This window comes from Mya arenaria, chromosome 5 (assembly GCF_026914265.1).
Source record: "Mya arenaria isolate MELC-2E11 chromosome 5, ASM2691426v1".
NCBI classification, from domain to species: Eukaryota; Metazoa; Mollusca; class Bivalvia; order Myida; family Myidae; genus Mya; species Mya arenaria.
The window spans coordinates 30631354-30656840 of NC_069126.1; the positions used below are offsets into that span (position 1 = coordinate 30631354).

At 34.1% G+C, this 25487-nt stretch overlaps 1 protein-coding gene across 3 annotated transcripts in view; it reads left to right on the forward strand.

Moving 5' to 3' along the window:
- LOC128234777 (dual oxidase maturation factor 1-like) overlaps positions 1-12117 on the forward strand; it is a 40374-nt gene extending 28257 nt beyond the window's left edge. For all 3 annotated transcript variants that reach the window (XM_052949290.1, XM_052949291.1, XM_052949289.1), the window contains exons 3-9: positions 2258-2315; positions 3959-4093; positions 4769-4828; positions 5431-5584; positions 6121-6332; positions 6900-7069; positions 10853-12117. In XM_052949290.1, the coding sequence (XP_052805250.1) occupies positions 2258-2315; positions 3959-4093; positions 4769-4828; positions 5431-5584; positions 6121-6332; positions 6900-7069; positions 10853-11221 (1158 nt within the window). In that variant the 3' untranslated portion in view covers positions 11222-12117. The remainder of the gene's footprint in view (positions 1-2257; positions 2316-3958; positions 4094-4768; positions 4829-5430; positions 5585-6120; positions 6333-6899; positions 7070-10852) is intronic.
- The last annotated feature ends 13370 nt before the right edge of the window (positions 12118-25487 follow it).

A 25487-nucleotide genomic window follows, 5' to 3' on the forward strand; every position in this document is an offset into this window, starting at 1 on the left:
TGATGTGACGTCATTCGTGACAGTGCTCATAATCTGACAAGGAATGCAGTAAGCCGGCGCGCTTAATGACTTTGGTCCACTTTTCACACCAACTGAACATGGTCTACAATTTTTATACCAAACATACACTTTAAAATTCTTTAAACAATTTTGTCGTTCATTTTCTTTAAGTAAAATATTTGTGAACAGCAAAGGAGATTTTCAAATTTTAATTTTAAAATGAGAATATACCGATATTACCAAACATTTCATTACTTAAACGTATCATATGACAGGCAAATGTATTTCTTTCGAATACGGAGATTTTTTAATACAATTCTGAAGTGTTTTTCTATTAGATTTGCTCAAATAAGTCCTTATAGAAAACATGTTCACATTAACGGTTTTATCACACATGCCATATAATTGTTGTCTTTATTTTCAATGATGACATTTATTGAATCAGCTTGTAGAATTAAATGTAAAAAACACTTAAATGAACTTTCGAAAAAAAAAGTTTAGTGATCTAAATTATATTTTGTCCAATGTGATCGAAATGTTTATCAATAAAACCGTATATTAATTAAGGTTAATTATCTAAGTTAATATGTTTTTGTTTTATTTTAATCAAGTGACTTGGAAGATTTGACAACAGCCTGAGTCAGTAGATAAAATAATTTTCAAACACTAAAACAAGTAAACGTTATAAGAAATATATTCAACAAACGAATGGTTAGGCTACTGCGTCGAAATAAACTATTCCCTTTATATTAAAATATACTGAGTGCGTCGCACTTTTTCAATATAATTAACCTTAAATTTGTCTTCATTTGGAGAAATAACATGATCTGAAGCTTTTTAAAAAATATGGAACAAGGTGACACATTCAAAATTAAAATAAAAGTTTAAACAGTCTGTAACATTTTGCCCTTTGAAGTTTGCCTTCCCTTTAATTAATTTCTTATGAATACAGTTTTAGATTCAATTTATGGCTATAAACTGACAATAAATTGTATTAGATGTGTTATATCAAAATAAACAAGCCGCCGTCGAATTTAAATCAAAAGCATTAAACAAGTGCTGAATGATAAAGAACACAGTTTGTGTTGCTAAGATTTTGTTATTGTTTTCATTTGTTTGAACAGAATAATTCAAGAATGCGTCTTGCATATGTACTATCTTAATAATTATGCAAGCCTCAGTTTAAGTCCACTCATAGGAAACACAAATAGAGTGATAAAGAACACATTTTGTATTTTAAGATTGTTTTTATTTGTTTTAACATAAAATGCAAGTACGACATTTAACATTTATGGAGATAACATTTAAGGGCTGTTTCGACAGCTAGTATTGAATTTACATACAGCTGATTATGAGTAATAATTTACCATTTAGTTTGGTGAATACTTTCTCATATCATTCAGTTAGTCACTATTTGAAAACCTGGCCCCAATTTCTCGAAACTGCTTAAGGCCCTTATAACAGGATTAAGCTAATCTCACTATTTTTGTTGTTCTATAAAATGTGTTATATTAACTTTTTCAAGAATTTTTAGAAATTATGTAGGAATAATCTGTATTATTATCAGAATAAACCATTTTTTATTTATCAAAATCCATTTTCAGTATGTATTTTGACTAATTGAAATAAGCGACTAAAGCCTGTAAAGCTTAAGAAGTTTCGAGAAATTGGGGCCTGATACGCCAGTTGGCTGCATTTTACATTAAATGAGTTCCTCTGATTCATTCGGAACACCTCGGTTATTTCCATCGAAAACAACCTCTGATGTATATGGGCGGTTTACAATGTCTGAAGTAATAACATTTATTTACGCTGCAAGCAGATCGAATACTTTTTTCAATTAAACATTTCAATTTGATGACTTTACAATCGGAAATCTTAATCATTTATGCGATAATACACTTCACCTGCAATCAATTTAAACTTAGTAATAAAAACCCGTTAAAACACTTAATTAAACTTGTATCTAAAATGAGCTACTTTTACTGACGTACCGGCATACATCGACGGAATTTATTCGAGGTGTTGCGAGTGCCTCTGGTTTCGCTGACCTTTTTTATTATTAAAGCAGTTACATGAGATTTGATCCGTCCGTGGCAAATGGTTTGGGTTCATCACGGAATATTTGTGTACGAAAAAAGGCTCGGGGCCCACCACAGGCAATATATAAAGGCCCCTTAAAAAAGAAACATTACTGGCTTTTGCTAGTTTGCATTGCATTGTGTAAATTATGAAGAACCGACTTTATTTATTCCAGAAATGGTACACGTTGATTCGACTGGTCTACAGCCTTGCAGTCGGAAGCATAATCCTAGGTGAGTTGGATTAAATACAAAGAAAAACAATAAAATAATAAAGTAATCAGTAGTGTTACTTTGTGGTCCTTTTCAATTATTGAATACCTTGCTTAAAGCTGCACTCTCACAGATTTACCGTTTTAACGACTTTTTTATTTTATGTCTTGGAATGAGCCAATTTTTGCAAAAATATCTGCCAACCAGTAATATAAAACTGGTGACAAAAGATCAGATCGCAGATTTTCATATTTCCTTTCGAAAATTAATGTTTTATGGCTAAAAGCGTTACTAACGGTTTAAGAAAATGCATCTAACATCCATTTTTGAACTTAAATATGAAAATCTGCGATCCGATTTTTTGTCAGCAGTCTTATATCACTGGTTTCCATGCATTTTCGCATAAATTGGCTCGTTCTGAAAAAAAAGTTGTCAAAACGTTCGATCTGTGAGAGTGCAGCTTTAATCTTATCAATGCCGAGAACTACTGTTGTTCTCATTTTGACTATCAACAGAAAATGTAGCGAGCGCAGCGACGCCACAATCAATAAGATCCGGATTAGTGACTTACAACTTTGCTACAGGTCTCGTAATGTCATCGTAGGTCATAAAATCAATATGACCCGCTTTGATGTCCAATAACCTTTCTAAGGGTCACATATAGTTATCTTAGGTCATCAGATCAATACGATCCGGATTGATGACTTATAGCTTTGCTAAGGGTCACCTATTGTTATCTTAGATCATCAGATCAATATGGCCCGGTTTGGTGTCTAATGAGCTTTGTACGGGCCACATATTGTCTTTTTAGGTCATTAGTTGACAATGATCTGATTTGGTGTCTTATGAACTTGGTACGGGTCACATATTGTCTTTTTAGGTCATTAGTTGAAAATGATCTGATTTGGTGTCTTATGAACTTGGTACGGGTCACATGTTGTCTTTTTAGGTCATTAGTTGACAATGATCTGATTTGGTGTCTTATGAACTTGGTACGGGTCACATATTGTCTTTTTAGGTCATTAGTATAATATGATCCGGTTGAATCCCTACAGCTCATATATAAATACAGATCAGATAAAGCAGGTGTTACCCAATGTTACACCCTCAATGGCCTGATGATAGTGGTTGAATGTTTAAACTTATTCTTACAGTATATCACATCATACCCGTTTCGGAAAGGTAAAAACTATTGACCTACTTCTGGAAAACACATACCATTGAAGATGAGATAGCAAAACAATCATCATGCACAAGAAAGCCTTTATATAAAAGAGGAAAGTGAGAAAATGGCTCACATGCCGTAAGGTTGATGTGCTATCTTGAGATAATGTAGTTGTAAAGCGGTTGGCGTCCGCCCCCTTCCCGGTGTTTACTCATTCAAAACATAAACACGTCAGAAGTGAGACAACTGTTTTCAAGAGACACATATAAACTAATGAATTTATTTGATATTTCAGTTAGTTATCAGCAACTATTTCATCAATTCATCGTGACTCCAACTTGTAGTTATAACTAAGACGTGGTCAGTTTCCCAACTCTCTACATTTACTGGAACAGAGGTTCACATTTAAACAAACACTGAGTGCCTTAAAGAATGAAAACATCTTAACTCAACCACTACGTTTATGAAACGTTTTTCTATTATGTTGTTCTCATTCCAGTGAGTGCGTTCGGGTATTGCTGGCAGCAAGGCGAGGTTGGCGTCCACACACCCTACATTTATAGAAGCAAGGGCCACATCAAGGGAACTATAGGCGTCCATATAGGACTCAAGACGGTTAATCTTACGTTAAAGGGTAAGTATTTAAACTTCAACACCTTTTTTTTACATAAAAAAGCAAGTCACTCGCCATTTTTTCCTCATCGAAAGGATGACAGAAGGAAACTGTTTTTCTTCACTAGCGCCAATATTACACCAAAGTCACAAGTATTTATCAAAAGGGTCACTCCCAAATACGCTTAAAATCAATATAGAATACAACACTTGGTTTTATGCTTGATCGATGGTAAAAAATGCATACTTTTTACTTTAGGTAAAATGTCACTAAATAGTTTACAAGTTATATAACAATACGACAGGAGTTATTCCCTTCAAGCAACCGTGGTAGTATTCGTTTGAAATCAAACTACATTCGGTTATACTGTAAAAGTTGTCACTTAGCAAAGACGATTTTTATTGTTATGAAGCAAGTAATGGGTAGATTTATCAGCACTATATTCAAATTAACAACGTATTAACGTCACCGTCTTTTTCAAATCTGTATTGCTCTGGGCGTTTCACCGATACACTTATGAACTGCAGTATTCTTGATACAATTGTTTAAACTATACTTTTTTATTCAAATACATGAGCAACTATTTCATCTTAACAACAATGTCCTTTATCACGTTATTAACTTGTACAAAGTCCTGAACAAACGGCCTATTGTCATGTTTAAAGAAAACTATTGTTAACTTAACCTTCTTTTTAGGAGACTTTTATCCAGATGGAAGTGGCTTTAAATACAACGAGGAATTAGCATTAGAAAATGGTGAGTTTCTAGCTACAACTTTCTATATTCATTCCAATGTTTATGTCGATTTGCTTTAAACAGATAAACACAAGAATGCCATTCATTTATCATTTGAGTAAACTGTAATTGCCCAGTTAATCACTCCACTTCAAAAACGAGTTAATAGTCTATTAACCTAAAATTTTCCCATAACCCTGACTTTGGTGTTAAGTTGTTCGGTAGTTAGATTTGTCATTATTTTAGATTGTTAGATCTGTTTTTTATTTTAAGTTTTATTCACAATTTTTTTTTCCAATATGTTACTTTTATACCTCAATATTGGTGTCTACTATACAAGAATTAAACATTTTCTGGTTAGCGGAGTGTTTTGCGCACTTGATTCTCACCCCAGTGTCACGGGTTCAATTCCCGTCTACGAATATTTATTGGCCCGCTAAATGTTAGACATCCCACTGTATATATACTACTTTAACTACTAGTATGTGTTACAAGTTCTTCTATATAATGCGTGGTCTATGTAGAACAAAATTGATGTTCCTTCTATATGCAAACGTATACGAGCTCCAAGCAGTACCAGACAATACGTTGATTTAATTTACTAATACTAGGTCATATTTCAGTAATCAGGGATAGACCCCAGCTGTGGGACGCACTTGATAGAGGTCTGCCACAACCTCTCCTATCAGTAATAGAACAGTTCGACATCGACGAAGGAGGGATGAGATACGGTCGGCAATGTTTCATGGCCGGTCATTTTGCAAATATTCTTCTGTGGTACGTCTTTAGGCATAAACATATTCTTATAAGTATCGAACAAATAGTATGGCAAACATTGACGAATGAACACTACGTTCATAATACGTTAATGTCATCCATCCATTTAGATAACAACCTACATTTTTAGCCAATGAAGTTGCAGGTTGCAGGCAATCCTTAAGTACTAGGCTTAATCATTAAGAAATCATCTTTCGCGGGTGTTTAAAGGTCTGCCTACTGTTACAAATTCGATACACACTCCGTGTGTCCGACTTTGCGCTGTCAATGTATATTAAGTCAGTTAAATGGCCTGAAGTATATACTTAATCGACTTAATAAGAAGAGTTCGTCGCTTAGCTCACTCCGCCCATTCATCATCATTAAGAATTTACTACATGAACTCTAACTTTAACATAGTGCTTACATAACTATTTCTTTTAATAAAGTAAAAGAACATAGAGGCAGACTATTCAAACAATACTTATTACCACCATACATAGGTATATTACCAATATGAAAATAATATCATCGCACAAATTTCTGCTTAATTCCAGGACAGCGTTCGCATTTTGGGTGACGGGCAATATACTCCTCTGCAGCGTCATTTGGTACGGAGCGGCCTGTTTTACCCTGACAGGAATTTGCATGGTTCTCGCAGCGGCGGTGTATGATATTCTATGTCCTCAGGTAGATGTCAACATGCCGTGCTCTGATGGACCAATGAAAATGCGTTACGGATGGTGTTTCTGGTCCGTTCTTGTGTTTGGTATGTATACTTTCAGTTCGTCTATTTCTCTTTGAAAAGCCTCGTTGTCGATGACGCCGGCGTCACCATCGTTATCGGTGTCGTCGGCGTCAATTTAGTCGTCGGTGTCGTTAGAAAACTCCTTGGCCATAACTCAAACGTTTTTTTTTTGTCTCAATTATTTTGATAAAAAAATGTTCGTTTTAACTAACGAAGTTTGCTTGAAGTTTCAAACACACTTATTGTATTTTACATTATGTTCGTAGTTAGCAAAGTATTCGTAGTTAGCAATTAATAAATTATACGAGGGTCAGTCATAAAATTCCAGGAATGGAAATGCGTATATATTACTAAACGTTTCTCCTCTTTATTGCTGTATTTGTCCTTGTTAATTCTGCAAATTAATGTCAAAATATACTTAATGTCTATACTACGTACTATGTACAATACTATATCGAACCCACGCATCACGTTTGGCGTAATTTCTTTAGATATTACGTTATGTTTTGTTTATTAGTATTTAAAGGAAAACATCCAATAACTTTCACACACAAAAAAAGCCTATATATTATGTCCGTATGTTTACAGGTTGCCTTACAATACTCGTAGGTCTCGTTCTATTTACCCTTGACCAAAAAGTTCCAAAGAAACTAGCAGAGTTCTTTCTTCTGGACAACACACTTGATGAAGATGAATATAAGCAAATCCAACCAAACATGAGTTTCATGAGTAGTACTCCAGAAACCACAATCAAAATGGTGAGTACAACATTCAGGTTATGTAAATACATTAAAATATATTTAGGATATTACTTAGTATATCACATCGAGTACAATGTCTGAACACGTATTTGTCGAGAAAGCGGTGCGGTCAAAGAGGATGCAGATTTATAAACGGAACTGGTCATCATACCAGTCGTCAGAAAAAAAAGCATAAAATGTTTTAAAAGAAATCAAAAACGTGTTTATTCACTTAATCAGTACGAAAAGGTTTTCAGAATAAAAAGGTGCTAGGAATGATCAACATATTAAAAAGTTTCCATTTATCAAATAAAAACGTGCTAGGAATGATAAACATTCTACCAAAATTCCATTAATCAAAGGGGTTCGACACCAGATTGTCCCAAATGCAGAAAACACTCCATTTCGACAAAACAAGTCTAGAATTGTCAATACGAGCTAGTATGAGGCCGGTTATACATTATTTGACACCGATGAAATAAAACATTGGCGCTTTCTCAACTTCATGTACCCTTTAAAAATATCGCGTAATGGTTTCCCAGTTTATAGTGTGTATATTAAGCATTTGATTAGTACATATATCAAATTAACTGAGGTTTACGTAAAGGACAAACCAAGGAAGTTAAAATTGAAAAAAATATGCAAAAACTGCGAAATATGTGATAAATCAGTAGGTAACATTCGATGCGTTGTATTCAACGTTATCAATTTTATGTAAGTTTTTGACAAATTGCTTTTCTTGCAATTGTGTCAGCTGGTGCCTAGTCCTTTTAAGACGTTACATACCATTAAAACGACACGACGATTAGGTTTCACAAAGCCGTCAGTTACTATTTGAATCACATTTAAAGAAACGAATTACAGGATGTTAAAACAAGACATTAAAGTAAATAAATGACAATAATTGCAATATACTATGAGGGATTCAACTTCTGTAAACCTCCCGTTTTTTCCTGATCAAAGAAATAAAAAATACTCGATTTCACACAAATTTGAAATGAAATCTGTTTAAAGCAAACTTCATAAAAGTAAAACCAATTATAAAAAAGACAAACAACAACTGTAAATGATGATTGAGCTGCTGGTTAAAACAACAATATTTAGCTGCATAAGAGCAAAGGATACGAGGTTGCATAAAAAATAGCCGATACATATAACGTCGTATACCATTGGTTAATTGACTTTGTGCTTATCCAGTCACAGAGCAGTATTGAAATAAAAAATGAAGTCACAGCCAATGAACGTCAATATTTCTTTATAAAAATCTAAGATAAATTTAAAGATATAAGTATTAGGCAAATTAATTATGTTTGATTGACCTAGCCATTTAATCGGCATAAACCGGGACAGTCGATTCAATCGTTAAGTACAGAAGAGTTAATAAAATAAATGTCGTAGTGTAGGAGAGAAGATTCTTTAAGCCAGCACGCATGCGCGGACCAATCAGTAACCTACTTATGACACCATGGAATTTAAACGGTCGGAAACCTTGTAATCTGTCAGAATATTAAATCAGAATCTATTTGCAGCTTATTGTTTAAAACTTTGCTAAGTTGTCCATAGATTATCTTTTGGCTAGTAGACACATTAAAACGAGTTAATTGGTTAGTAGCTATTATTGCACATTATTGACCAACCATCATTACGGTTTCAATAACTTTGACCAAACTAAAAATTAAAAACGGTTATAAACAACTGGCGAATGACCCTTTCAATGGCGTTCACATAGAAAACAGCACACTAAAACACAAACATATCAATAAAGTGTTATCACAAACATCCTAAAACCAAAGGTTTGCTTTTGGACTGGTCCTCGATCGAATGTTTTCATGCAGGACTTAAATAACTACTATATTAAGGTTAGAATAACGATTCTTTCTGTGAGTTCAAAAAAGCATCTTAACATGCATTTAATACTTTTTCCATCATCTTTATATCTGCACAGTTTGTAATAATTTCAAACACTAGTTTTAACATGACGATCTGTACGATCAATTTTGTAATCACAAAACTCTTCTTCATAAATATCTCTACCTTAAATGTAAAAACAGAGCAAATAAGTCTATTACAGGGCAATGAAACATTCCTATACTTTGATCTATAATTACTAAATGGATTTCTAGTACGAGCATTCATCTTGGTTTCCATCAAATTAAGCAGAATTAAACATGCATTTAGTATAAATCTTATTGAAAAATGGTATACTTACAGATATGAGGGTAATTTAAATTGCATTGCGTACCAGAAAAAATCATCAAAGAAAATACAAACTGTTTTACGTCTTCAATTTCATGTATCATTTAATATATGAATATATATAAGATAAGCATTTTTTTCAGCCAATTACATAGCTGTAATGACTTGTTAGTATGTTCATTTAATATTCAACTCAAAAAAGGAATATTTTAAAAGGCAATGCCACACCGAAGCAAAGCAATACAGGGGGCAACTATGCTAATGGCACTCACTCATGTTCCTTGTTAAATGCACTTATATGTATGACGATATGAAGTGTTGGGCATGACCCGAAAGTTCATTAAAATCGAGAATCTTAAAATGATTTAAAATCTCTTACTTGTTGTTATTTGTAAGTATCTAATCTATTGTGCTCATTCCGTTTTTAATGCAGAACCTAAATCTGCCAAATTTGTCTCCATTATTCCTACCATTGACTATCAATAAGCCTGTACATACAGCTATACAATCATATTTTGATGCAATTTCGATATCAGAGAGGAGAATAATGATTAAATAAGAATTTCCAGTTGCATTGCCGGGTAGACTCCTTTTGGTCCAAAACATGAGCGAGTCCCTTTTACACATTTTACAATGGACCATTCTGTTAGAAAAATTAAAATAGTACACAAGTCCAATGTGCTCATCCAGGATTTGAAAAGGGAAGGCACATTTGCTGCGCATTGAATGAGCCTTAATCTTAATGGGGGTACTTGCAAGGGTCAATGTTCAATTGATATTGATACATATATCTGAAAATTATATAAATAAATCATATTCATCAAAGAGGGCTCTGTAAAACAAAATGGCACCTTGGGTCACAGTAAAAGACAGCAGGGAGTCGGAAAAGGGCAGGCCCGTCTGCTATTAAGGCCTAGCTAGAACACTGAATGAGCTATACATTTGTTCAAATAGTTTGATATTGTTATGTCCTTTGTGATACCACAGTATATCTTCCAGAATATATTCAGCAACTTCATTGGGCCTATTGTTTAGGACTTTGTTAAAAGTTTACAACGTTGCTAACAGTTTCGTTTTAAACTTTATGATGTGAACTATTTTAAGATCAAACATGTGCATCTGAATCAGGAGTCTTGTACCTTTGTAGGAAAACTGCAAAAACAAAGGTGTTCATTGTAGTTCAATTGTAATAAAGATTTGAAAGTAAACAAGCATGACGTTAATATCGTCGTTTTCTTTAAAAAAAGTTCTAAACAATCGGCCAAATATTGATGCCAACTGAAATTATAGTAAGGGTTTTACTTGTAGCAACACAATATTTTATCTACATGGTTTGCTGGCAAATTAAATAAACGCTTTACTTTTTACTGGTGTGAATTTTGGCACCATTCAACAACTTTTTACGTTTATTCAAAGAACTCGTTTCATATAAACGTAACTATAATGGGACTATGTCAAAGAAAAAAAGCCTGCAATTTCCAAAATAAACGAAGCAAATATTACGAGTAAAAATCTTAATATGAACGTATATGTGCCTCGTTTTCGTAATTAACACCCTCCTTTTATACGGCCTTAAACCTTTATCAAAATGTATTTCTTCTCCAGGGACAGAGCAGGAAGAAATCACACATTCCACCAGTAAACTGGTACGTCAACTACGGGCATGACAGTAATAGGCGAAAGAGCAATCCACTCTTTGCAGACAACGCGTCAGGCAAAGGTGAACAAGAGTCACAGAGGCGAAGAAGCTGTGCTAAAATTATTGAGGAACACAGAGCTACTGACACTGAGTTAGAAGTAACGAGCAATGGCGTGAACAGGGTGTCATCTCCCAACGGTGAAAACACTGAATCCAAAGGTTACAGTGCCCATAGGCGACTGAGTGAGATATACATCGATATTGAGCCAAATAAGAGTTTTTCGTCAGCCTCAAGTCCATCTCTTTCAGAAAACAGACTTAAGACACAATTGTGATCGTTTTTTGAGTGTCTGTTTGTTTTGACAGTTCCTCTTCCGTGATAAATTATATTGGTGCAGAACTAAAACAAATCGTTTGTAAAACGTAGTGCAAACATGAATGATGAAGATGATGCATGCTTACTTGTATCAATGCTGTGATGTCATTACGTCACATCTACAAAGTTATCGTAGCAGATAGCACTGTAAACATAGCTCTGAAACTCTATGTTAGTTTGACATGTGCATCAATTCATTCAACTGTGATATATAGTGTTCCCGTTTCGTTTCATAGAGTATTTAAGTGTGTTTTAGATAATCATGCTGTTGATAGGATTGATTTGTGCGCTTATATTGTTTTGGGGGTACTTTAAGTGCTATACTATGTATTTTACAAGGTATTTTTATAGAGAAAATTACGTTCATTTTGCATGAACTAGTTAAGGTTATGACGTCATTGTTGATTTTATTCCTGTAGTTTGATTTTTCAAGCTTTATCAACTCAAGATTATTAAATTATGTTTTGCGGTACTAGCATGTATACTTTGTACGCGTACACAAAACATAATTATGTGCATGCAGCTTAAGACCTAGGTGGTCGACAAAGACAGTTATAAAATGTTCATCTTATTATCCGGTTCAGTAAAAACATGTTATTGAATGTAGGCTAGCAAATATATGCTGCTCCCAAATCATTATTTGTATTTCTTTTTTAATCAACAGATATTTCATTTTCAAAGTGTATAAACTCCTTTAAAATTTATAAAGGTTTACCTTACTTTGCCTTTATACTAAGTGCATTATGAACGTATGTATGTTGACTGCTATGACATGTTCATAGACATGTTCTCAATTCATCTCAAATGTTATGTTTCATGTTAGAATCTACAAAAAAATAAAAGGCAAATAAATTTCGAAGTGTATGTCATTGTGTGTTGCCAATGGTATAGGCTTAGGCTTCGAATGATAGATAAACCGTCGCAAGGGAAACAAACCCAAGGCGTCTAAAAATAGACATCACTACTGGCTCAACCAAGGAACGAGAGCGCGATTCTTTACGCTGCAGCTTCGGCCAAAATCGAGCATAAAGAAATTAGTATAAACTAAAGAAGGTCCCTTAATTCGTCAGTCAAGTAGAAAGTAGTTTGGGTATTTCACAATTGGTTGCTTGTGTCTGATGTTCCGTTCAATGAAGAAAATGGAAAAAAGAAACAGATTAAAAAAGCAATTTGATATCATAAAACACATCACCCACTTTATCTCAGATGTGATCCTATGCGAATTATGTTTGTATCAACTTTGACCAGGCCTTAGTATTTCTCAAGCTTCAGGTTTACGAGACATTTCAGAAAATTGATTGACAGGCTGCATCGCTCACAAAAGGCAGCACTTTTGAGGACTATGTCTTTGTTATGATTTGTCTCGGTTATCAAACTAATCACCATTGAACATAACATCGAACATCCCTCATAAGAATGAACTTCTTTAATGAATTTCAAATGGCAATGCGATAAAAACTTACACAAGAAAAACGTAATGTTCGCATCTTGATCGCTCCTCGTAAGTGCAATGTTTTGTGTTAACGGAGAAAAACAAAGGTTACATTGTCCTTTCATCATGGAATCGTACTTCGGAGAGAACATTGAAAACCCACGGATGACGAGTACGTAATATGTAAAAGAACTGCATTGCATTTCAAGATACTAAAAGCATGTGATGGTTATGAAGAGATCATCATGTACTATTACTACATTAATTTATTTGCGGTGAGAATTAACACAAAAGATGAAACACTGATATGAAAGTTGCGGTTAACTTCAAACTATGCTGAGAATCATTTGTCTACTTAATGTTTGCATTTATATCAATTGATTAATTATGTGGTAAAGAAGAATTATTTCTTTCGTCATTTCCTTGTTAGAGGGCCATTTTATCAGCAGCCAATTGTATACAGCTGGTTAAATCTTTGGTTTAGTAAAAATTGGCCGAAATATTTATTAATTGGTCAATATGTATCCAACAAGTATTGTTGACTAATAAAATTACTTTTATGAGTAAACTAGCCGAAAAACATGTGTACAACTTTTATACAATTAAGCGCTGAACTTTAACTTACAAAATATTAGGGTACACAGTTGATTAAATTTTTAATTTAATAGGAAGTTCAAGTGTATTTTCACGCAACATATGATTTATAGGAGATATATAGTTTAAAACACAGCACTGTTATAACCAAATGATAAATATAGGACATGAATTAATGTATTTACATTGTGATAACTATAATAAAATATATTAACAGAATGAGAAACTAGAAACAACTCCTAATCTTGTTATAAAAATCAATAACAACAAGAAAATTAACTACAAATAGTTACTTTCATATTCATAATAACAGGATTTACACACGGGACAGTTCCAAACAAAATAAAGACGCAGGATACGCAGAGATAAAGGCGCAAAATATAGTTTGATTCGAAAAACACATTTTTTATTATTTTAATGCATTATCTTGTTAAACTCAATTGACTTAAATGGTATAAACAAAAAGAAGCATATGATTTAGGTAAAGATAAAAAATAAAGCCTGAATAAACGTTTTTCATAATTGATAGCTTCGTGGTCACAAATTCTTCATTTAAAATATAGTCATAATATCGCTTACATCTCTTTTATCTGTACCTAATCATACGCATATTTATTTATTTTTTGGATCGTAAGTCAACTGAGTTAAACACGATAAAGCATTAAAAATGTTTCGCATCTATATCGCGCGCCTTTAAGTAAGATGTGCTGTAACTTTGATGTTTGTTAAAACCACATTAGAATAAAACGTTGGATTAATGTCAAATGAATTAAACGCGAAATTGAATTAAAATTAAAAACAAAACAATTGCTCAACCTATATTGTGCGCCTTTATGGAAGATGTGCTGAAACTTTAATGTTTGCTTTAATCGAATTCGGATATGACGTTGAATTATTAAGATGAATCCTAGGTGAATGTTCAAGGTTTTCATGTTTCGGGATGATAATCGGATAAACAAGGTTGAAATTCAAAGATAAAAGAAGAAACGCTGAAGTCAAGGTTGCAGTTTTCTTAAAGCATTGCTGAAAAATATTCGTCTATTTACTGTAAGCATCATATACTTATTGATTTTATTCGGAAACACACATTCCAGTGCCATTTCCTTGTAAGAAGGGCATTTTTCATTTGTCTTTAACCAACACGATACTATGTTACAATACATCAGAACTAAGTAGAAATGTACATGCCGCGACATATTGGCACAACCTAATTGTGTGACAAACGAAGCAATATTCTGTCAATCATATTAATTCAAGTGTTATGCACCAGTCAATTGTAACCACACACCCCCAGGTCCGGGGGTATACAGGGGATAGCCGGGGAAATGGGGCGTGTTTTTACCTTTCAGGTGGCCCCGCAGTGCCGGGTGAATGCGGTGGTTTTGTCTTCGCGCAAAATATAGCGGGGAATTTGCCTTACCTAGGCTCCCTTGGGTGCGGGGACATTTGGCGGGGATTTGACCATCAGTTCGTCCCCGTAGGGCGGAGATTTTACCCGGGGTTGGTTGGACCGAAAGTCAAAGTCCCCGCTATTCCCCGGACCTGGGGGGGGGGGGGGGTGCGTGGTTACAATTGACTGGTGCATTACAACACTGGCCCCCATGTCTACCCACAATAACATTGGTTTATCAGACATAGCGCAGATATTAATTTATACAAGCGTATCTCAAACAAACATATATTTTAACGCTAATCCAATTATGGATACTAGTCGTTTCATTCATAATGAATAAAACGTGACAGCAATGAAAAAAAATACAGACAGACGCAGATATGATCGATAGTCCTTAAAATGATTGTACCTGATTTCGGTGTCTGCATTTTTGTGTGGGCCAATGACAATCCAGGATTTTTCAAATTTTCTATTCTTTGATATTGCGTAGATCGGTCGAATGCACCAACAAATAGTTTCATAGAGTATTTGTGAGTCAGACTATTTTACCATCATGGCTTACTCGTTAAACAAGTGTCAGTTATAAAAGGTAGCAACTACTGGGTTTTGCACTTTCGTTCGGACCAATGGCAATCGAGAACTATTTAATTTTCTGTTCTTTAATTTTCCGTAGATCGATTCTGACGAAGTGCTGCAAATAAAGCGTGCGGCCAAAGAACACCTGCTCTAATTTCTTCAGGACGCCAAAATAGAGCTCTTACATATGCATAATGCTGGACCTGCGTTTCGTTTTTGGTTACGTTTATTAAAATCCGTTTGTTTATCTGATTGATTGTTTCTAGCAAAGTTAATATCTATCTAAATCAATCCTGACAAACGCACCAAAAAGAGTCCCATAGGGTATATTTCAGTAAGTCTATTTTCACACCATTGCTTACCTGTTTAACTAGCATCAGTAGTAGGCACCATAAACTAGCTGTTTAACTAGCGTCAGTAGTAGGCACCATTGCTTACTTGTTTAACTAGCGTCAGTAGTAGGCACCATAAACTAGCTGTTTGCTTTTTTGTGCGGGCCAATGGCAATCAAGTATTTCTCAATTTTTCTGCTCTTAAATTTAACGTAGATCGATTCTGACGAATGCTGTAAATTAGGCATGCGGCCGAATTACACCTGCTCTATTTTCTGTAGATAGCCATAATTGATCTTTTACAAATCAATAGTGCTCGTCCTGCGTTACGTTTTTCATTACGTACATTAAAATCCGTTTGATTATCTGATTGATTGTTTATTTCCGAGTCAATAGATAATGTGTATTTGTTTATATTCAACCAGTTAACATATAAAGAAACGGTTTAAACTACGCAAACTATTTTGTAAACACCTATAAGTACATCGAAAGTGATTAATCCATTTAAAATTGAGAGCTTGCAATTGGAAACAATTCCCTTACACAAAAATATGAAACGACCGATAGCTTCGTTTTAACAAAAATGGTTCAGGTTTAATGTTGAATGAAAACAACAGGCAATTAATCTCACCAATACAATAAAAACTATAGTGACAAGCGTTGTTCAATTATTGATCGGAACCAAATTTTATTGAAAGGTCATCGCGACATTGAACTTTGACCTACTGATCACTAAATCTATAGGGGTCATCTACTAGTCATGGCCAATTGGCTAAGCAAATATGATGTTCCTGGAATAAAAGGATCTTCAGTTATTGAGCAGAAACTCAGGAAACTGATTTTTTCACCTTTAGGTCATCACTACTTGACCGTTGACCAATTGATCTCAAATCAATAGGAGTCATCCAGTCATGACCAACTGACAAACCACGTATGAAGTTTTTGGAGGTCTTAAGTCATTGAGCGGAAACCATTTTCAGCTCAAAATCACCACAAACGAACGTTTACGCCTAAAGGTCAACGTGACATTAACATTTGACCTACTGAATTCGAAATGAAAACGGGTCATCTAATAGTCGAGACCAACTCGAATACCAAGTATGAAGGTCTTGGACTTGAAGGAACGGACGGATGGACTGACGAACAGGGCATGGCGGGGAAATAAATAGTTGGCTTTCTGTTCCTGTATTTTAGTCTCGTTATCGTTGAAAGAGTCCTTCGATGTCTGAGGGTGTTCTTTGGTTACTTAATAAAAAAGTATACCGTTAAACGTTTGCACTCTGATTAATTCACAGGGAAACATTTTATTTCCGTGGCCGTTTATATCTAACGAGTTGTTTTAATTTCGGTTCACTTTTTGTTTTCTTGCGTGTTTCTGGTTTTACAGTTTATTCGTGTCACTTTCAACGCGACCAAAACAGGTTTAAAGATGTTTTCATTTTCCCTCTGACCCTATAGATTTAATTGTTTTTGCTTAGAAATGTATTCTTGAAGAACTTGTGCATTCTATTTGGACGTTATCAGTGCACTACAGTTTACCGGAACATAAAGACTATAAGGTTGACTATAACATCGTTTTACATTGAAAAATTGCATTTGAACCTGTTGTTGTACTCGTTGACCTCCAAATGTTGCAATAACCATTGAGCGTACATGCATGTTTGACATTCTGTTGTGATGCATGTGTGGATTGTCTGTATTGTTTTGTATACTGTGTTTCTATTGCTTAGTTTCGGGTGAGCTTTGACCGTTTGCCTTTATACAAGGTCATCATTAAATGATTGGCTACTGAACTTGTCCCCCATTATATTCACTCTCGCTTTATTAACCTAAGTCCTGTGCATGACGCACAGTTCCAATTTGTAGGCACTTTTGTCAAGATGATACAAGATGAGGCACACCAACTCGCGAAGAACGCCACCGCCGACGACGTCTAATATACTTGTAATCAGTAAATAATTCCAACTAGATGAAGACAAATTTGCGCAATTCACCAATAGGATTTATCAGTTGACGGGTTTGCGCAACTATTCTTGTGTTGTGACATAGCAAATGTTTCACATTTTTGTAAGACGAACAACTCGCAAAAAAAGTATGTACCATAATGTTTAAATAATATTTTGACTTCAACCCTGAATGTAAACTTACACATAACTGACTTAGACCTACGTCGTCGACAAATTATATAATATTAAAATCAAATCAGTTCGCACATAAAAGTGCACAACCGAATATTTCTAGCTTAACAACGTTAATGAAGGACATGGATGATAAACAGAATACTTGTTCCAATGACACGCATGATCAAAATGAAATTTGTCATATGTCTATAGTTTGTTCAACTATTGGCCCAAAACCACCTGGCAACAGGAATATTTTATTGACTTTGGTATTGGATTGAATGATTGATTGATTGATCACTTACAAGCAATAATCTTTATTTAAAGCCGGGTATATATTGAAATAAAACATTTTAAAAAGGTTTAAAATGGCATGTAGACCAATATTTCAGAGGACATTTATTCGAGTTTTCATAAGCGACTTCAGGATTCAACTGCAGGGCCCTCACGTATACATGTACCAGGGGCGTAGCCAGGCTTTACTGAATGTTACGCACGAATGTGGGAGGGTATGGGAAGAGGGGTTTATCGCTGTAGCCGTAGGAGGTTCGGGGGGGGGGGGTCTCCAGGGAAAACATGGAAAATGGAACTAACATGTTGAGCACTGATGTGTATTTGGAGGGATTTATAGGTTCGAGGCCGCCGACTGTAGTTACCAAGTGATTTATTTAGGCTAAGTAAGCTATCTAGCGCAGAGAAACAATGCTTTCTTTAGCTGATCTTCCTTTTATTCTGATGTCAATATTTAGCTTAGCCTTCGACTTTGATGCCATTTTTGGCCATGTATCGGCTTCGGCAAAGAAGGGTTAAAAGGTCCTATATTACGATTGTACGAAATTGTTGTTAACGTAAGCATTTTGAAAAAAAGTGATTTTTAAAAATCTTTAATTTTGAGACCAAATAATGTTAAATGACTGAACGAGTCAAATTCCAGTGGTACTGTGATGGTAAACCAGCCACAAATGCAATATTTTTGCAGATCACTGGTGAATTAAGCAATGCTGTTAATGATCATGAACTTTATAGTGAAGTTCACTTACCTATGGTACTAAAATCAATAAAATAGGTTGATAAACGGGTCTGTCATTGCGAAGCAGAATTTTAAAGCAAATGGCAAATTTACAACTAGGGGAGGTAACTCAGATATTTAAATGTGGTTGTTAGCTTAGCTACTTAAAGTTAAACAACATCTATTCATTTAGATAAATAAATTATTTTTTTCTATACGATAATCTATGTAAACAAACTACTATTGAATAGTAGTTTAATACTTGATAGATAATTATATTTTGAAATTCTAAGTTATTGCGTTATAAGTCAGTTGTATAAATACAAAATAACTTGTAAATGACCGACATTCCGTGGACTTTTGAAATTGGTTTCTTGCATGCATATATAGCTCAGTTTCATAATTCTGCAATGGTTTAAATCTTAATCAATCAGGAAACACATTTGTTGCATAATTATCTTTTAATAGCTTTTTTATAATCTACACAATCACATATAGAGAACCGAACAATTATTGCCATCATAAAGAAATGATTTCATGATATTCTTTAAACGATTTGGAGCCCAGTGTAAAAGAAATTTCAAATCCCATCTGAAAATCATTAAACGTTGATTATTCAAGTTTAAGAACTAAGGTTGTAAGAAATCAATTAATGAAATTGGGTGCATTAACTTCTTTTAATAAATCGCAGAAAAATGTGTCAACATGTTTCATGAACTATTGATGAACTATTAAAATAAATAATGAACCTGTTCACAAACAGTGAAGGGCAGTTCATAATTGTGAATTCACCATTATTTCATTACTACATTTTCAAAAGAGAGTGCTCGCAGATTAGGACCAACAGTTCTGTTTATCCCGTTCATGTCAGTGTTGTATTGTAATATAAATTGTAACTATACTGCGCAAATCATTATTTAATCATTAATTCCTAAATCTTGAAAGAACTATGATTTGTTTCAACTTAAGTACTTATGCAAAGAACTTAAGTAATACTTTAAATCATTCAAAAACTGTCCCGAAGTCTTGAACCCAGATTTCAAATTAAAGACTTGGGAGGTTAGTTCTATTACACTTTTTCAAGTTCTAGAACTGATTATCATATCTTTGGATGTTACTGCATTGAAAGTTCTGGTAAAATCTGCTTTGCGCCTTTTGTAAAAGTACGTATCTATGAAATTCAATGGTCGCTGCAAAAGATGACCCCAACATGTTTTGGGCCAAGTCAAATGTCAAGGTTAAGATGACATTTTAGAATAAAAATGTTGGATTTCCGACAGGCGACACGTCCGAAATTTAGAGCCTTTGTTTTATGTTGTTTTGCTAATGGCACCTCAATTAAAATGATAGTAGGGCATATTTTCCATGTTTGTTGAATAGTTTTAAATTTATTTTACTTTTAGCAAAAAATATTCATTATATATTCCAAGGCGGTACCTAAAATCCTTGATTAACATACCTAGTTTGTTTTATATAGTATGTATGCACTGTGCTATTTGTGGAGTTTTGTGCTGTTATTTTCTTGTTTGTGATTTTTTGTTTTCGTGTTCTATGTCTTTGGCGTTTACCCTGTGCCATTTAACCGGGTTTATGTTTAAACTTTTGGCTACTGAGTTTATTTCTGTAGTTTTTCACACAAGTATTCGTATTCACAGGGACATGCAACTATTATAATACAAACGAGTTTTAAAAACCAGAACGATTTTCATACGGGATGCACGTCAATTTTGTTATTACAGAACAATTCTTGGTTTATTTTTCTACTCCAGATGTAAGACAGTGCAAAAAATCTACCAAAAAAGAAACAACTAAACATTTCGATACTTTGATCGCAAATTTGTAAATGGGATTTATAAGTAGTGCATTTTACTTGGTTTCCATTAAATTAAGCAAGTTAATCATGCATTTGATACAAATACTGTTGAAAAGATATATACTTACAGATATGCGGGTAATTTAAATTGCATTGCGTACAAGATAAATTGATCAAAGAATATACAAACTATATTGCGTCTCTATTTTCATGTATCATTCAACAGATGAATATATGTGTAAAAATTGTGACAAGCAATTTTTCACCCAATTGCTGTGAAGTAATGACTTTTCAAATCCGTATATTCAGTTTTACTTAACATTCAATTTAGCTGAAAAAAAGCTTTTAGAAGTCATTGCCCCACCAAAGCAAAGGCGAACGTAAGGTTCGGCATTCATTAATTATGTTAAACATGTGAACCTATTATGCAATGGAAAGAACTATAAACAAATTTAAAATTGTGGACCAAATGCCACTGAAGATAATTAGATGTAAATGTATGGCAATAGTTTGATATTTTATGCCTTAATCGATTCCAAATGATCTCTTCTTTATATTGGTCATCGACATTATTGATATCAATTTAACTCATTGCCAAGATAATGGTTTGCCACAAGACTATATAAAGACTTAAGTTTTCATAGTGTTAGTTTTGGTACCCATACACTAGTTTAAGCCCACATTGAACTGGTTTCCTGATCCACTGACAGTTCTAAAAAGGTAACCCAAACAAGTGTTGATAAATATATTTAATTACATAACCTTATAGGTTGATGCGAAATATTTTGTGTATGTACATACTAACACCTTTGGTGGTCTACAATAAATTGTTTAAACTATACACTCACTGGCTAACCATTGTTTATTTCTACCGCTTCACCTGATTAAAATCAATTACGGCTGACACGTGATTTACTGAAATAAATGTATGGAAATCTGGAGAAATACTGCCTTCTTATTGGACAAATATATATTGTTGACCGCTAAGTATCTGGGTAGCATTAAACATTGTGCCTTTAAACAGGGTTATCGTGTTTATGTGCATAAAACAAGACAAAGAATTAACTTAAAGTTTTCAAAAATTTGTTCCTGATGGTATGACCTAATGGGTAAAGGCAGAAAAACAGGAATGCATTCAACAATGGGTATAACATTGCTTAATATGAACGTCGCATTGCTCATTTTCGGAACGAACGCCTTTTTAAAGCCACCTTCCACATTTATCAGACTGTTATTCTTTTTTGGGGTCAAAGCAGAAAGAAATCACAGATGCCATCAGTAAACTGGTATGTCAACTGTTGGAAAGACAGAAATAGACGAAAGAGTCAATACGTCAAACCAAGCTGAACAAAAGTCACAGAGACGAAGAAGCTTTGCTTAAAGTTACACTCTTAATGATAAACCTTTAACTTCTTACAGTGTATTTAAGAACAGAAAGCGCAAAAATATTAAATGATTGGTGAATGCTAAAATATTTACTGTGGTCTGCTATAGTCTCATAAGGTAGAAATATCGTGTTTTATTCTCATTTCTTTCAAATTAAACTCGTTATCCTTCATAAGAACCTTTGTTTTCGACATTTATTTATCCTTTTTGGAACATTAAAACAATATTATTAAATGTGAAATATCGTATGTGGGAGTAAGAGGCATCTTTGAATTATGGAGATGGAGGAATACAGAGCTACATATACTGAGTCGACTGAGTGAGATATTAAAAATTTACGGGGTTAGTAGGTGATCCCATATTGAATATACGGGACAAAGGAAACCATATCCGATGAGAGTGAGTGTAAATGTAAGGATTCATTTGTGTTTTTTGTAGTGTTATGGACAAATGTCTCCTTTTGTTCAATAACTTGTGAATTTTGTCTAATATCGTTTCTAAACGAAACGAATGTAAAATCTTCAAACAATAACATAATAATAAATTTAGATATAACAATAGCATTATAACAAATATAGACCACCAATCGGGTTCTTTGTTGCGTGGACGGTAAAACTGAAAACATGTTAAAAGTGCAATGTGTAAGCCTATTTAACATCAGAAAACACATTAATTAAAGCCTATTAATGCTCAAAATCAATATTCTCAAATCAGGATAACGAGACTTTTTCGGAAAATTGATTGACAGGCTGAAGAAAAATTTAATACTCATATAACGTAATACTTTAGGGTGGGGGGGGGGGCATTTTAATATAGTTTCTCGGTTATTCAACTATTTACCAACGAACATTGCATTTCGAACATCCCTCGTAACAATGCATCACTGAAATGAATTTCAAATGGCAATGCGATAAAAAGAAACACAAGACTTAATAGTGGTCGTCAGTATTTGTTAGTTTGAATTATACGGCATTACGTCAATGAAACATTTAAGAAACCAAGATTTATGAGTAGGTTATATGTAAACAATCTCCATTGCATTTAAAGATACTACCAAAACCAATATTAGAGATTATTCGGTACTGTACTACAATATTTATTTGCAGTAAGTTCGCAAATTAAAGACCAAAGTTACGGTTAACTTCAAAATATACTGAAAAAACAACATCTGTCTATTTAATGTGAACGTTTATACTTTGTTGATTTATCATGTGGAAAAGAAGAAACTTGTTTGTCATTTCTTCGTTTAAGGGGCAATTGTCAGATCTTTAACCAAAACAAAAATAGGGAACATAGTTTATTTAATTCTCACCAATGCAATAGTTCAAGTACACGGCCTCTAAACGCCAGCTCCACCACTTTACGGTGGTGCAAAGAAAAAGAGCTGTCGACACTTCCGTGGTGGAGCTGTGCCCTTTGTTTACATGAACAAACTTGAGATGATTTATATTTTATTTGATAATTTCATTTAACGGACATATTTCGAAAATCGGAGAATGTGGTACCGTGTAAGAACACTTCTACTGTAGGCTGGTTACTATTTCGTTTCAATATTGTGCAAACTGTGGTGTCAGGAGCTTTTCTCCCGAATCGGACTTGTGCATATTTTGAGATCTGATTGCATAGCAAGTACATTTCGGTGCTTACACACCCCGTAAGACAATCTCACGCATGCAAACATAACTGTTATGTGTAGTACCTATGCCGGAACACAACAAAACTGATAAGCACTTCTTAAAAAGGAAAAATTCACATATTCATAAAAGTGGTGGCGCTGTTGCCCTAGTGGTGGCGCTATCGAGTATGTTTTGCGCTTGAAGTAATATAAAAAGTTAACGCTTTAGGAATGAATACAACAGTTGCTATGTCTATCATTCATTGAACATTATGCTGGTTATGCATACTACTTGCGGAAACAAAACGCTACGCGAACTACCTTAACCTTACTGAAAACTATTTCGAAAACAAACGGCCAGGTGCTGTTAATTTTACCATATCTAGAAAGTTGATTAAACCGTCATAGTTCGGCTATGTCCGTGTTTAATCGGAAATTAACAATTGTATATATTGTCACATGACTTAATTGAGCCAATTGGGTATCGATATTTTTCACGTGACACAACGATTCAGCATCCTCCTCCATCTTTTTGCGGGGAAAGAAAACGCAAAAAATCACTCTGGTAAGAGATGTTTTAGGACATTTTCACCAAGGGCAAACTTTGTTTTCTCCATACAATGGCATGCAATGTACCGCTATGGCTCTGGTTGCATTATTGGCTTTTTTTAATTACGAACACAACCACATGACCTCTTTAACGGTTGTCGATGTAGACTGTATACTGAATGAGGGAAATGCTTTGTATTCTACCATAGTCGAAAGTATAAACGAGGCTCAATATGTATCGCATAATGATTTGACAACATCCGTTAGGTTTAGAAATGATTTATTTTGTCCGCAATTTATGCTTGATGTCTACTATGGTAAACGGTGATAATTACGTCCATTTGGGTCAATCCCCATTCAGCCGCGTCTTTGATGCCTAACATCAACATTCGTCTTGTTATATTCAGGGTAAACAGAGTATATTCCTTCTGACGAGGGTCAGTCATAAAACTCGTATGCAATAGAAAAGTGACAACGAGTGTTTTCTTTTGATATATTTCACGTTCAGGTGACCATGACCAGTAACTATTTCTAACACATTAAAATAAACAAATTACATGTAGTGGAAAGGAAGTAATTAAGATAAATAATTGACAATAATTTACTTATTTATTTTTCTATTGAGAGACTCAACATCTGTTATCTTGTGTTAACCTCTGATCAAATAAATTTCAATGAGTTAAAATAATCGATTCCAAACAATAAATAAATAAATCTGTTCAAAATCAAACTGAAGGAATGTAAAACCAATTTGAAAACAAAAAATAAATCAACTCTTAATGATGATTGAGTTGCTGGTTGAAGCGATTGAGCGATATTTAGCTGCATAAGGACAAATAATTCGTATCAATTTATATGCTTTTTTGGCAATTTGCACGTTGGACCTCCTGTGTTTAACACAGACTCAAATTCGGCCAATCCTAATATCAGCTGATTGCTTAATAATTGTTAAAGATGCACTATTACTCCCAAAAAACACATTTAATACCTAAAAAGATGAACAAATGTCGAAAACAATGTTTCTTATAAAGGATACCGAGTTTAATTTAAAAGAAATGTGCAAAAAACACGGTATTTCCACCTTATGAGACCATAGTAAATCGCATTAAATCTTTAAGCATTCACCAATCATTTAATATTTTGCGCTTTCAGCTATTGAATAAACAGTTATAATATTGGTAATGGTAATTAATATTTTCCATAAGTGCATTATTTAGTAAGTAGTTGAGGGAGTATCACTCAAAATGTATGTTTGTGTTACATGTATATGTATTGATTTTGAATAAGAGTGCCCACATACGCTTATATAAAAGAATAGCAGATAATTGTAACGTCGAATGCTATTGGTTAAATGGCGTTGCGCTAATCAAATCGGAGCGCAATATTGAAACTTGAAATGACGCCAT